The following is a 15,808-nucleotide window of genomic DNA, read 5'->3' on the forward strand; positions in this document are numbered from 1 at the left end:
CCTTTCTCCCTTCTTTTCCCTTCTTCTTCCCTCCTGGTTCTATGGTTCGTTATGTATTTGTCTCTGGGGTCCCTTTATGTTCCTTCCTTCCCACCCCACCCCCCTCCCCTTCCTGTGTTTGTAGCCCTTTGGGCTCCACTGACTACATTGATGGTGTACAGAGGTATGCCTATTAAGCTCCCACATGGTTAACAATATGGTTATATTGAGTTAGCGCTCTGGTGTTGGGGGCTTCTGCTTGGATTTGTATGTCTTTCTTGGCTTACTATAGTTCCCTCATTGTTAGCCTTTGCTCGTCGGTCACCTCCTGATTATTGCTGAGTTCTGGCCCTTCCTGATGTTATATGTATGTTTTTTTTCTAGTCATTTGGATTTGTATCCATGAAAAACTCTTTAATAAAAATTACAGTAAAAAAAAAAAAAGAAACATGCTGTTGCTAGGGCCGCTTGGAAATGCACTCATAGACGGCAATGCATTTCCGTGAGGACTCTGCAGAAAGAATAGACAGAATCGGGATTTCCACAGCAGAAACATCTGCTGCACAGTGCAGCAGAATCCCATTGATAATGGAATTTCATCATGTGAATATACCCTAAGGCCATATTCCCACCTTAGAATTTCCGTGTCAGATTCCGCATTGGAATTAATTGAACTCAACAGGATTCTGCTGCACTGTGCATGCGGCGGAATATCCGTGGCAGATGCTTCCGGTTTGAAAATTGAAAATTCTGTGTCTGCACAAAGAATAAACACGTTCATTCTTTGTGCAGAGTCTGCGTAGAATGCATAGCCATCTATGTAATGGTGCATTCCTATGCAGTCCTAGTGCTGGTGTGATGTCCCAGTACAGGACATGGTCCTGCACTACACTTAGGCCCTGTCAGGTTGAGTCCCTCAGTGACCTGGGGCTCTCCTGCAGTGTCTCCCCTGCTGTTACTATACTGTCATTTATTGTAATAGAATTGTAGTCAGTGTATCAATTTATAGTCAGTCTAAAGGACCTGTGAGATGTCTAAAGGACCTGTGAGATGTCACATGCTATGTTTATGTTATCACATGATGTTAAAGGGGTACTCCGCCCCTAGACATCTTATCCCCTATCCAAAGGATAGGGGATAAGATGTCAGATCGCCGGGGTCCCGCTGCTGGGGACCCCGGGGATCGCTGCTGCAGCACCCCGCTATCATTACTGTGCAGAGCGAGATCGCTCTGCGCGTAATGATGGGCAATACAGGGACCGGAGCACTGTTACGTCACGGCTCCACCCCTCGTGACATCACGGCCCGCCCCATCAATACAACTCTATGGGAGGGGGCATGGCGGTCGTCACGCCCCCTGCCATAGACTTGCATTAAGGGGACGGGCCGTGAAGTCATGAGGGGCGGAGCCATGACGTCACGCTGCTCCGGCTCCTGTATCGCCCGTCATTACGCACAGAGCGAACTCGCTCTGTGCAGTAATGATGGCGGGGTGCCGCAGCAGCGATCCCCGGGGTCCCCAGCAGCTGGACCGTGGCAATCTAACATCTTATCCCCTATCCTTTGGATAGGGGATAAGATGCCAGGGGCGGAGTACCCCTTTAACATATGACCCGCAGCTTGACCTATGGGCTTTGGCTCAGCCCCCCTCTATATAAGGGGGGGCATTACAATTCTTTCTCTTCCATCACTTTACTGAGACCAGCAAATACCAGAGATCTCAGTGCTAGTGGCCAGCACCTGGAAGGCCTCAAATCTACAGTCATTCCAGTAAGTCCAAGTCTATGTCCACTGTCACTATCAACAGTCCAGTCAAGCCTCAAGTTAATTATCTATAGTCTATTACAAGTATAATTGGTCCCAGCAAGCTGCGAGGTCCTTCTGTGTTCCTGGCCACCTCTTTGGCACTCTTTTGTTCTTTCTGCTGAGGACAGCAAAGCACAGACATCACAGATCCTGTGTCCAGTACACCTGGAGGCCTCAAAGCCTGCACACCAGCCACACTGTTAGTAAGTCATCTTATCTATGTCTGCTGTCTCTACCAAAGTCAAGACACTGGTCAAGTCTATTCTAGTCTGCGTGGCTGAACTGAAGTCTACTATAATAACTACAAGTCCCAGAAAGCTGCATGACCCTTTCCATGTTACTGGTCTACTCTGTGTGATTCTGGCCTAGCTGTAAAGACTATAACAACTGTCTGACCTCAGTAAAGCCTCCGTTAAACCATAACCTGGTCGTGGACTCTCATTTCACTGCCTAGCCATTGGGATAGCGGAGATATCGTTTAGGTGATTCCCAGTAGGGGTTAATAACATCTTGCCCCTGGGGTTAATACCATCTGCCCCATCCCCCTACACCGCTGCACCCCGTGGTCCCGCCATTCACCGTGGCTCACCACACTGGCATATTATGCCAGCACCCCTCAGCTTACTGAATAGCCTAAGGCTACATTTCGGACATTACGAGGCTTCGGCATAATATGCCAGTGCTAGGACTGCACAGAAATGCGCTAGGAATTCTGCACAAAGATTGAACGTGTTTTTGTTCGGACATAAAAAATTTAATTTCCAATGCCAGGAACACCTGGTATGGAAATTCTGCCATGTGCACAGAGCAGCAGAATCCTGTTCATTTCAACAGGACTCTGCTGAAGCAGAATCTCCATGGTGACATTCCAAGAGGAATTTTGCGCGGAAATCCCGACATGTGAACCTAGCCTACGGCTCCTTCAGTGCAGAGCCACATAGGCTTTCTCAGACACCCCGTGTACTGAGACATGCTCCTAAAGTAACAAGTTGCTTCCAGAAGAGGGAAAATACTTCTATTAGAGTCCGTGGAGCCCAATGGAACATGATACGATATTTGTAAATTCCATGGAATCTGATAAAAACTACTGCTAAATATTACTGCTCTCTACAAACAGAACCACAATGTGCCTGAGCCTTTTTTATCTGACCTCTACGAAAGGTATTTGTTGACATGATAGTTATGCCTAGAGGAGAAGAGAAATTATGCATGCCTACGGGAGTAAATGTATTTATATGATAATGTGGCAGAGCATTAGAGGTTAAGTCTACAGTTTTTTTCTTAATTAATAGATATTATGATGCGATGCACAATATCAAACTTACACAGCACATTTTGCCCTGCTACATGTGTAAGTTGTATTTCCTTGTCTGATTTGGGTAAATAGTCTTTCTATTCAACCTCAAGGTGTCTTAAGCAATGTTCCATTTTAAAACAATAAATCTACAATTAATTCACTTACCCAAAAAATATAGCAGGAAACAAATAAAGAATACTTCACCACCTGGCTGGTCCTCATTGTTTTAGTGGCCAATGGTCTCTAAACCCAGCAAATGTAGCCTTTCTGTGAAATGTGGTGAGGTGAAGAGACATTATAGCAATGTGTAGATAGGGAGGAGTGCGGAAACTTCCAGACTTGTATGATCTTGTTATCTATGCAGTATTCATCTTCTCACTGCTACATTACTGCTTTGTTACTCAACAAGTCATATGCTGCCAGTGTTTAGTTTACACTGAAAATCGGAATGCTGCTAATATATGTAAACATGATATCAAAAGTAGAATGTACAACATGTATCAACTAATAATGAACAAAGATATGTATTGTGAGTCTTATTTATGATCACTCCAACACGACTCAGATTAAGATGTACCATGAAACTGTACTGTGTATGTGATTGTGTGATATAGTGTTTTCCAAATGACTGTAGCATATGGAATGCTAAACTTGCTACAGAACTTGCCATCTCGAGCAGTAGTTCCCAACTGGCGTGCCTCATCAGGAGGCAAGAGGACTCCACAGGGGTCCTAGCTCTGAGGTCTCCAGGGGCTTTCAACCTCTAGTGACGCTGCCCCTGTGACCCTAGAGGCTGGCAACCTCACTTCTCGGACATGCACAATGATGTCGTAATGCACATCCCTTAGGTAGGTAAGCAACCTCTAGTGGCCACAAAAAGAAGCAGGTGAGGATACCAATGATTGTGGGGGAACTGAGGTGAGTATATGTTTATATGTTTTAGTTTTTTCTTCGGGCAGGGGGGGGGGCTAAGGCTGGGTTCACACTACAGTTTGTCATTATGGTTCCCGTATACGGCTGGGAGGAGGGGTGGGCGGGGCTTAATCGCGGCGCCCGCACAAAGCCGTATTCGGGAACCGTAGTAAATGCATGTCTATGAGTCGACCGGAGTGAAGCGCAGCCTCCGGTCGGCTGCTTTTTCGGCCGTATGCGGTTTCCCGACCTCAGGCAAAAACGTGGTCGACCATGTTTTTGCCTGCTGTCGGGAAACCGCATACGGCTGAAAAAGCAGCCGACCGGAGGCTGCGGTTCACTCCGGTCGGCTCATAGAAATACATTAACTACGGTTCCCGAATACGGCTGAGTGCGGGCGCCGCGATTAAGCCCCGCCCCCCTCCTCCCAGCCGTATACGGGAACCGTAATGACAAACTGTAGTGTGAACCCAGCCTGACTACAGGAGGGGCCTATTTACAGGAGGAAAGCTACCTACAGGGGGCAAGCTAACTGCACGGGGGCCAATATAAAGGGGGAAAACTGACTACAAAGGACAAGCAAACTATAGAGGGGTCTAGATACAGGGGCAAACTACCTACAGGGGGTCCTACGTCTCATGGGAAAACTACCTACAGGTTGGGTCTACCTACAGGGGACAAACTGTATGGGGGAGAGGAGTGTACCCCGCTGTGTCCCTGAGCAGAAAAGGTTGGGAAACAATGATCTAAAGTTTAGACCACTCTGCAGATGCTCATATGTAAAACAAATTTATTGGCCTATAGGGAGAGATTTATCATTGCCTTCCTGACATTTTTTAAGAAAGTAGTATTAGAAAAAGGTTGATCTGCAGCGGCGCTGCCTATTAGAGACCCATAATAAATTTGGAGTTCAGGTTAAAAGTAACAATGTATTTTATTGACACATGAAACTTTAAAACAGGATGCAAGACACGTTTCGAGGGCAAGTTCCCCCTTTATCAATTGCTAAAATGTAATCTCGCTCGATGACATTTTAGCAATTCATAAAGGGGGAACTTGCCCTCTAAACGTGTCTTGCACCCTATTGTAAAGTTTTGTGGTGGCCCAGTACAGGATGGTGTTTCTCCATACCTTTCTTGCCCTGTCAGTCAGTGTCCCCAGGGCCCCCTGCAGTTGTTTCCCCCATGTAAATATGTTGTGTATTATATTGTGTATTGTACCCTTAATAAATATACCATGTGATTGTTACCCAGGTGCTACTAGTGACCAGCTGGGGCCAAAGGTTACCCTTTGGCCCCCAGCTCCTCTCCCCCACATAAACCCTGGGTGGAGCTAGCTTTGCTCTCTTGTTCCAGAGGTCCAGTGCAGTCAAGTCATCTTAGTGTGTCTCCAGAACATTGGAGGCCTTAAAGTGGTTATCCACCATAAGGTGATTTTAGTACATAGCTGGCAGGCAGTAATGGACATGCTTAGGAAGGATCTGCGCTTGTCTTGGGGCTAAATGGCTATGTTGTGAGATTACCATAATACTGTGGCTAGCTTTTTGTGAACTTGTATTTCCTGTTTGACTTTTCTTTTTTTGACTACAAATCCCACAATTCCATTTTCCTCCCTCCCACACATCAGCCCCCCCACCCATTGAAACAAAAGACCTGTGGTTTTAAATCAGGGTGCCTACAGCTGTTGCATTCGTTGCAGATTGCTCCCTCTCCCACCAAGCGATCCCTCCACCCATTGAAGCAGACAGGCTCCCTGTCATCAGCTGACTAGTGAGTCAGGTCTCGGCCGAATTTCATGCTGGGAAAAATCCGAGACAGCAGTCATTTTGTATACTGTTAAAAATAAATAGTGGGGTGAAAATCCCATAAGAATTGTGAGAAAACCGTCACACACAGGTACAGACATTATATTATGAATTACACTAACTTTACAGCCCCTGTAGCATAGTCAAATAAAAAAAAGGTTTTTTTTAAGGGGGGGTTCTAGTAAAGGGTTTTCCCCACAAGGGGGCAACCCCTTAACGGTGGTCTTAGTATAATGACATTCTATAGCAAGTTCTGAGTGGATTTTTTATTAAGTCTGTGCATCGTTTTGATAAATTTGGCGCACATAAGCCATAAATACAGCAAAGAAAAAAAGCTGTGAAGTGGCTGCACACAGACACATAGGGGGAGATTTATTAAAACCTGTGCAGAGGAAAAGTTGCACAGTTGCCCATAGCAACCAATCAGGTCGCTTTTTTAATTTTGCACAGGCCCTTTTAAAAATAAAATAAGTGATCTGATTGGTTGCTATGGGCAACAACTTTTCCTCTGCACAGGTTTTGATAAATCTTCCCCATATTGATAAATCCCCCTCTATGTCCCTATGGCAACACCTCTTTACTCTTTGCTCTGGAAGTTGCAACACGATGGAAAAGAGGAACTCATAAAAACCTCAGATAGGAAAGCACACTAAGGTCCAGTGATCAACTTACTTATTGTGGTAAGTCATCTAATAAAAGGCCATATAAATCAAAATGGCCATCTCTGATCAATGTGGCATGTGCCTGTAGTTGGCGTTGATTATTTATCCCCTACTATGCTTTTTAGAGGTAAATCTATCCCCTACTATGGTTTTTAGAGGTAAACAGCATGCAGTTTTTGTCTCCCAGTTCTTGGCAATGAAGCAATGAGTGCTGTGCTAATTCTATTTGTACAAACAACATTGGGCTATGTTCTTTCACAATGGGGGTAACATTAAAAAAAAAGTGAATTTCATAATAATGTAATTTAATGCTTTTTGTTTTTTTTTGTTATTGTCTGTATTTTCAAAAGCGCAAGCTGTCCCGTCATCCAATAGGAGCGGTGTGAGTAGCGACGTGATGGTGGCGACCGAGAGTAACGTTCCCAGGCAGCAGAGACCTTCCCGGAGCAACATCCAGGGCAGCGGTGACGAGCGGTGACGGTCTGGAGCGGCGGGGACACATGAGTATAACCTCCAATACCAGTAGTCTTCAACCTGCGGACCTCCAGATGTTGCAAAACTACAACTCCCAGCATGCCCGGACAGCCGATGGCTGTCCGGGCATGCTGGGAGTTGTAGTTTTGCAACATCTGGAGGTCCGCAGGTTGGAGTCCACTGTCTTATACTTTACATTGCACGGATCCCTCAACATACGATGGTTTCAACAAACGATGGTCCGTTTGGAACGGATTACCATCGTATGTTGAGGGACCACTGTACTATAATTTAAATGAACTTTTGACATGTCAAAAATTAAGGTAGGTCAGAGTCTCAACTCTGAAACCTTCACTGAATGTTGGATATAGCAAATGATCGCCAACCTATAGCTAATGATCAGTGGGGGTCTCACCTGGTCAGTGTCCATCATGGTCTATGAAGCTCATCTTCTGCATTGAGTGCCAAGCTGGGATGTAAAGCCTGCTGTAACAGCACAGAGACCCCAACCAATCTTAAAGGGGTTCTCCGGTGCTTAAACATCTTATCCCCTATCCAAAGGATAGGGGATGAGATGCCTGATTGCAGGAGTCCCGCCGCTGGGGACCCCCATAATCTTGCACGCGGCACCCCGTTTGTAATCAGTCCCCGGAGCGTGTTCGCTCAGGGTCTGATTACTGTCGATCACGGGGCCTGGCGGCGTGTGACGTCACGTCTCCGCCCCCATGTGACCTCACGCTCCACCCCTCAATGCAAGCCTATGGGAGGGGGCGGGACAGCTATCACGCCCCCTCCCGTAGGCTTGCATTAAGGGGCGGAGCGCAACATCACATGGCGTGGAGGCGTGACGTCACACGCCGTCGGCCCTGTGGTGCCGCGTGCAAGATCACGGGGGTCCCCAGCTGCGGGACTCCTGCAATTAGGCATCTTATCCCCTATCCTTTGGATAGGGGATAAGATGTCTAAGCACCGGAGAACCCCTTTAATGTTTGACAGGTCTGTGCAACATGTCAAATTTTTATTTAAATAAAAAGCACATTGTTTTACTTTAAATAGGGAAACCTCTTTGCAAATAGTCACAGTCCTATCCTCAAGCTGATTTGGGGAGATGTTTTTCCATTGCTGAGGGCTATTGCTGTCATCCAGTAACACCGTAATGCTTTGTCTGTATTATCAGAAAAGGTAGACAAGTCTAAACAAGACACATCACTTACACATCACTGTCAACTAAATCCATGTCTTATATGATATTTCCTTATTTATATTGTGTAAAGTAACATAATCTGGATTTGTCTGGAATATTATGCAAATACTGGAATAATATAGATCATCTGAAAACTAAAACCTAGAAAAATATCTGTTCCTATGAAACATAATTTGTCTTGTTGAAAGCAAATACCAGCTTTGCCATTTTGTTAATGCAACACACTTCAACACACTTCTTATCAGGTACTATTACCCTCTTGGATCTTATTGAAATTTCATGTGTTGCTGTTAATATGGAGAACTAACATTAATAAGAAACACTATAGGCAAAACTGATATCCTATGATTAACAAAATGACAGGAGCGCTACGATTATGGAAAAGATGGAAATACGTCCTGTGGAGCTGCTAGACCAAACGTATGCAATCCCGTCAGATCATACACATTTATTGAAAAGATAATAGTAATTTGTTATGGTCAGCGCTATAGGACTTAATTATACCTCTATATATAATATACCTGATATATATATATAGTATCAATGTATACTGTAGGCAGTGTTCTAATGGATGTTGTTTTTTGCACACTTGTTCGGATTAGGTCGATATCTACAGATATAAATGGCAATTGTATGAATATTATATACTGCATAAACTGTCACTGGGTCATGTTGTTGTTGTTTTTTATAAAAGTTTGAATGTACTTGCGTTTTTCGGCACGATGCGGTATTGCTGTTTGTGGATCGGAAACTCTTACGCTGTTACGGATCCCCGATGAAGGAAACAGCGTAAGAGTTTCCGAAACCCGTTGGAGAGAAGTGTGGACCTCCACGGCAGTAGTAGTGATGTCACCACTCATATCCCATACCACCGAGTGAGAGCTAACGAAACGGTAGAGACGCTAATGGCCGGGGCGTGCTCCCATTGAACTCACAGACTTTCTTCATACCAAGTTCTCCCTGAGCCTTACCAATTAAGAAGTAGGACACTCGACACAGGATCCACAAACAGCAATACCGCATGGCACCGAAAAACGCAAGTACTTTCAAACTTTTATGAAAAAGAAAACAACAACATGACCCAGTGACAGTTTATGCAGTGTATAATATTCATACAATTACTATTATCTTTGCAAAACTGATATCCTGTTTATGCCTATTTGTATGGCCTGAGGTGGTACAGGCAGAGTACAATGATTGGAGGGGGTGCAACTGCAACCAGGCCTGCATGGAAAGGGACACTCGTCCTGATCCCTAAGCGAGTGCAGTTTTTAACTGTGCATACATCTGTATGACACACACACACACATAGTTTCACTCTGTAGTTTGGAAATCCCTGTCCACTGCTGCCTGCACAAGAAGAGAAGAGGACCACAGCATCAGGAGGATAAAGAGGAGCTACAGGGGTGCTGTGTGACAGGTGAGTATTGTTAAGTTTTATTTTCATATTGCCACTTATAGGGGCAGTGAGGGAGTCCTAACTACAATGTGGGGGCACTGAGGGAGACTATATAATATATTCAGGCACAGAGGGGGTCTATACAATATGGGGGCAGTGTGTACCTATTATATGGGGTTTGTTGGGCCTAACTACTATATGAGACACAGAAGGGGCCTAACTACTACATGGGGCGCAGAAGTGGGGAGAGCATGCTCCACAGCACCAAATGAGTTTAAAAACAAACAAAATAAAACAAGTTACCTAAAGAAGACAAAACTAAAAGAAGAAAATAACCAACAATCATCACACAAATGTATATAACTAAAACCCTTAAATGGGCACTCTCATTAAAACTAATTTTTACTATTGCACTCCTTATGGTAAATAAAAAATATTTCCAATGTACTTTGTTTAAAAAAATGAAGTTTTCTATGTTTTATTTGTGCTTAAAATAGCTCAAGAGCACATTCCCCCCCCCCCCCCCCCCCATCTCATCCACAGACTTTGGACCGAAGCCCAAACACAGGAAGTGCAGCCTGGAGTGCTGAGGAGGGTTTGTCCAACCAACAGCATATGGCAGTTAAGTGTGAGAAGAGCTATGATTGGATGAGGCTGGAAAACCCCCTCAGCACTCCAGGCTGCACTTTCTGTGTTTGGACTTCGGTCCAAAGTCTGCGTATAAGATGGGGGGAAATGTGCTCTTGAGCTTTTGTAAGCACAAATAAAACACAGAAAATAAAAACCACATAATCTAACAAAAAACATTTCAGTGGCAAAATTATACGTATTAAAAGATTAAACCCTTTTCATAGAGGGGGGGGGGGGGTAATTGATAAACTCTGTAGGGAAAATATATCCAAGAATAAATAGTCTAAAACTGATAAAAAATTGTAGTATGATACAACATAAAGTATAAAAAGTAAATAGATGTGTACTGATTACTGTTTCTAACCTTTTGCTGTATTTTTCTGTGATGTTTTTCATATCATATTTTCACAGTACAGGTTTTAAATGGGCAATGTCAGATACAAAAACTTTTTATATGTTGTACATTTTGCCATAACAATAGTTTTTCTATTATACTTCTTTAAAACTAGGGGTCCCCATACCACCTGGGACACTGATGAGTCCCACAGCAGCATGAGTGTGTCTAAGGGTCATGGACACGAGATGGATGATTGACAAGACTGCAGGAGGAACACAGCCTTCAGCAACACTGCTGTAACACAGAGTTTACCAAACATGTGCCTCCAGCTGTTGCAAAACTACAACTCCAGGCATGTCTGGACAGTCAAAGGATGTCTGGGCATGCTGGGAGTTGCAGTTTTGATAAAGATGTAGGCACACAGCTGAAGGCAACACTGTTGCAAAAAAGTGTTATCCAAACAGTGTACCTCCAAGTATTCCAAAACTACAAGTCCCAGCATTACAGGACTGGCAAAGGATGATACACATAAATGACATAGGAAGATGTAGGTCATACATTCACCAGATTGTCTTTGGTGGTAGAGTACAGACAATCTCCAATAATCATTGTGTGTGTGTACAGCATAAAACGAGAGAGGAAATGGTTACAGAGCAGGGCTGCCAGGCTCCTGAGGGCAGTAAGTTTGCAGAGTGAGGGGGGGGGGAGGAGTCACCACAGTGCAGGCAAGAGAAGGAAACACCCCCTCACTTTGACCTGATGGAAAGACAGTGAGCACTGTTAATATGCTATTTTTTGTGTGGAATATGGGTGATAAATACTTAAAAATTACATGTACATGATCAGGATGAGGTACTGATCAACATAACAATAAAAAAAAATTGTGGGATCTGACAGGTACGCTTTAAGTATTATGGAAGGACTTTGAGCATATCTACTATCCACAGACATCTAACGTTTCATCATCATCTACTTTGCTTCATATACTACTGTTTGATGTATATGTATATTTTATTATTTTGTGGAGATAAACTTACAAATTGTATGTATGAAATTACGTTGACATCTCTCTCTTCTCCTTATCCCTTCTTTTTTATATATCAATTATAGTGATCATTTCACATGTCGCACGTTATATGTAATTGTCACTCACCTTTTTAGTATGTTCACTTATTTTTTCCCTTGAAGGCAAAGGTTTTTGCAGTAATATGAGGAAGTATTATTTTACTGTGAGAGTATTAGATGCATGGAATAACCTTTCTGCAGAAGTGGTAGATGCAAATACCGTAAAGGAGTTTACTCGTGCATGGGACAGGCATAAGGCTATCCTTGATGATTGATATAATATTGATAATATTTAGAATATTGGGAAGACTAGAGGGGCTAAATGGTTTTTATCTGCTGACACATTCAAACCTGTGCTGAGAAAACATTGACCAGTTCCCTATTTGCAGAGACCATTTAAAAAAATCAAAGTCCAGCTAGAAAATAAGTTATCCCCTATCCACAAGTCAGACGCCACAGCCCACCCTGACATGTCACACCCGCCCCCCTCTACCCCCCCCCCCCCCCCCCCTGGCTTTTTCCCCTCAGCAATCAGACACTTATTCCCTTCTATGGGAAACTGGTCAACTTTCCTCTGCACAGGTTTTTTTTGTGTTTTTATGTCTTAAAACATAGAGCTTAGGTCACTTGCCAAAATCTCCAGTTTTGTCTCATCTATCCTAAGGAAATTCTTCGACAAACTTTTTGGCTTTCCAATATACATTTTGGCAAATTCTAGTCTCACTTTTGTATGATTTGCTTTCCATTAAGTCCACTTTGGCTCAAACATTGGTGGATGATGCGATCTGACACTGATGTACTTTGACCTTGGAGTTCATATCTAATGTCTTTGGATGTTGTTCTTGGCTCTTAAGTTACCATTCATATTATACGTCTCTTCAATTTGTCATCAATCTTCCTCTTGTGGCCACATCCAGGGAGATTGGCTACAGACCCATAGACATTAAACTTTTAAATTATATGTTCAACTATAGTCGCAGGAACATCAAGCTGCTTTAATAAGGTCTTATAGAGAGACAACTCTCTTGGATTTCTGTGGTCCATGTAAATGTGGAACACACCATGGGGGAGATTTAACAAAACCTGTGAAAAGGAAAAGTTGCCCAGTTGTCCATGGCAACCAATCAGATCACTTCTTTAATTTTGCAGTGGCTTTTTAAAAAATTAAGGAGGTGAGCTGATTGGTTGCTATGGGTTGCATTTGGTTGCAACTTTTCCTCTGGACAGGTTTTGATAAATCTCCCCCCATGATACCAAAGGGTACAATGACTACTTTTTACCCTACAAATAGGCCGAATGATTGATTACAAGTTTGGAGACACTTGTGACACTAATTGCAGGACACACTTTAGTTTAACATGTCATTGTTGTTAAACTATTTCCTATCTTTTCTAGGGGTAACATCATTTTTGCCCAGGCCGGTTTCATTATTTTGTTTTTTCAACGACAACTCAAAAGGAATGTCTTATTTTCGTCAGTTAATTTTCAGTATTTTTTTTATTTATTAATACTTATGTAAGTTTCAAGTAATTAAAGGGAGCACTGTGGGTTTTTCTGTGTCTAAAGGAAGGGTACCAACAATTTTGTCCACGTTGGTATATGCCTACACTATCATTATGCCCTCGTTGGGCTGTACACAGGCTTGCGTGGCTCATCTCTTTCTGCCAGCTCTGCACATGCACATATATTTCCGTAGGCATACACAAGAAAGGCTCCCATTTTCCTGGAGTCCAGCAGCACTTTTACCTCTGCTGTCCAGGTCTTTGATGTCTTTTTTCATTTCCCTAGTACCCATCTTTTTCCTTTCTATACTTTATGTTGTATCATACTATTTTTATTGTTGTATGTGTTATGAATGAATAACTAATCTATATATTTTAATTCACAGTCCTTTCGGTGTCTTTTTTTGTATAGGTTTTCAGTTGTTGCTCCACTGGGCCTTTTCTTTGTTTTTACCTATAAGGCGCTTTTATTTTTGGGGATGTCATGTTGGGCAAGAAATAGTGCAGCCTAGAGCTCGCCAATAAACACTTTTTCTGCCTACTGGACAATCTGCCTTGGCAAAGGCCCCAAAACTTGTCGATGATCCTGACACTAAGTGTTGGGCATCAGAATGTTCAGACAAACAAGATCAGAAACTGTCAGACATGTCAGGGACAAAGTCAGCAGACACAAGGTAACCAGAGAAAAGCCGAAGTCCAAATAACCAGGACAACACACAGGCAACAAAGAGATGAGCACAAGGGCAAGCAAGCTAGGCAAGCTGATGTCAGAACCGGGATGGACAATGAGGTACCAAATCACAAATACAAGGGCTAGTCAGGCACAAGCAATGGTCAGGAGAACAGAATAAACATGCATAGTACAAACAGTAGTGAATGGTATGAGTAACAATCCCCCAGCCCAGGGAGGCATGCACACAGAACTCCACACTGACTGGCAGCTGATAGGACAAGAAGTGCTGTCATTCAGCTGTGCACAGCTGTATATCATCATCGCATCCTATCACTTTCTCCCAGCGCTCAACAATGCATTACAGCCATGCAGTAGGAACTGGAAGTTGGAGAAAGGAAAAGTATCACGGACAACCCACTGAGGCTTTGAGCCCAGGTATGTGATGAAATGGCTCATGGGTGGGGATGTAATAGTATGGAGGGGGGGGTAATGAAATGGTACAAAGGGGTGATGAAATGGCACAAGAGGGTGATTTAATGGCACAGTGGGTGATGAAATGGCACAGTGGGTGTTGAAATGACACAGGGGGTGATGTAATGGAATAGGGGGAATAAGATTACACGGAGGGGGAGAGCAAAATGGCACAGGGGGGTGATGAAATAGTGAAGAAAGATGATCAAAAGGCACAGGGGGTGATGAAATAGTGCAGAAGGATTCTCAAAAGGCAAAGGGGTGATGAAATGACACAGGGGGTGATGAAATGTCACAGAGAATGATGTAATGGCACAAAGGGTTGATGAAATGGAACAGGGGGTGATGAACTGGCACAAGGGAGCTATCTCAAAAAACTGTGACAGAATGTTTGTGGGAGCGAGTGGGATTGGACACACATTTTATAGAAGTGGGCAGGAGTGGGAATAAGCTGCAATGGGCTCTAAAATGTGACACCTAGTGGGCAAGATTCAGAGCTTTTTTTTCTGGGGTAAGAGAAAATTTTTGGTAAATGAAGTGATGTACATATATGTTAGAAATCCTATAGGCTATCGCATGGAGGGAAGTTGTTTGAAATTAGAGACCGTTTAAAACGTCTTTAATTGTTTTGCGCCAGGAAATATTGGACATTTACAAAAGTTTGAATAATTAACTTAACAGACCAAAATGTATACATATGTCTTCACTTACTATGTTTCTTTGTCAGTAGAGCTATGAAGACTTATTCAAATTCACATATGATTTATGAAAAACTGTTAAGTTAAAAATCTACATTTACAAATAATAGTCTGCCTTTAAATTGGTAGTTTAATAAATATAACAAATTCTTCTGTCTTCTTTTTCACAAAATAGAATCTTTGAAAGCATAAAATATAAAAAGGATGGGAAGATGTTTCAATCTACAAGTTATGACATACTGAAAGTGTTATAAGAGATTTTTAGAAAAAAGAAAGAAATGTTAATGTATTCAATGATCTGAACATTAAATAAGAGAAATATCTGATGGAATTTGCTAAACATTAGAATAACAGACTTAAAAACAATTAGAAGTTACTATCATGAGGAATGGGATCCTTTTGTTTTGTATTCAGCTTCCAATCTCACACTTCAAAGTGGCTAAACTGATACACGATGAATGATATACGAAGAAAATGTTCTTGTATCTTTCTACTGGTGTAATAAATAGTTATCCAGTTTCCAGCTTGCAGAATGCCCATTCTGACTAAACTAAAAAGAAACCCGAAATAAAAGGCTGAGGTTCTGCATTATGACTTCTTTAAACACATAGATTTTTAGTCTTCATGACCATTTCACTCGGCCTTTTTCACTTTTCTCTTGCGAGTGCCCTCATTTAGCTCTTCTTTGGATTTTGCACTTGAGTGAGACACCTCATGGTCATCCTGGTGGTGATGATGTTGGTGTTCTCCGTGGCCATTATGGTCACCATTTGCAGTGCCAAAAAGGATAGGACAGATGAGGTTCTCCAGAAGAGCAAAAGGTGACCCATGAGAGTGAGTTGCTGTCATGTAGATCTGTATGGGAGAAGGGGAAACATGTGATTAGTCCTTCTTT

The 15,808-nt window shown here is 42.8% G+C and overlaps 2 protein-coding genes across 2 annotated transcripts in view; both read right to left on the reverse strand.

The window, feature by feature from the left end:
* The window catches only part of LOC130269951 (tetraspanin-33-like), a 28,737-nt gene extending 25,397 nt beyond the window's left edge, over positions 1 to 3,340 (reverse strand). The window contains exon 1 of the mRNA XM_056518154.1: positions 3,248 to 3,340. Within this exon, the coding sequence (XP_056374129.1) occupies positions 3,248 to 3,304 (57 nt within the window). The 5' untranslated portion in view covers positions 3,305 to 3,340. The remainder of the gene's footprint in view (positions 1 to 3,247) is intronic.
* An 11,463-nt stretch (positions 3,341 to 14,803) lies between these two features.
* The window catches only part of TMEM38A (transmembrane protein 38A), a 30,512-nt gene continuing 29,507 nt past the window's right edge, over positions 14,804 to 15,808 (reverse strand). Inside the window, exon 6 of the mRNA XM_056552072.1 lies at positions 14,804 to 15,768. Within this exon, the coding sequence (XP_056408047.1) occupies positions 15,547 to 15,768 (222 nt within the window). The 3' untranslated portion in view covers positions 14,804 to 15,546. The remainder of the gene's footprint in view (positions 15,769 to 15,808) is intronic.

Source organism: Hyla sarda, chromosome 1 (assembly GCF_029499605.1).
Source record: "Hyla sarda isolate aHylSar1 chromosome 1, aHylSar1.hap1, whole genome shotgun sequence".
In the NCBI taxonomy this organism is placed as follows: Eukaryota; Metazoa; Chordata; class Amphibia; order Anura; family Hylidae; genus Hyla; species Hyla sarda.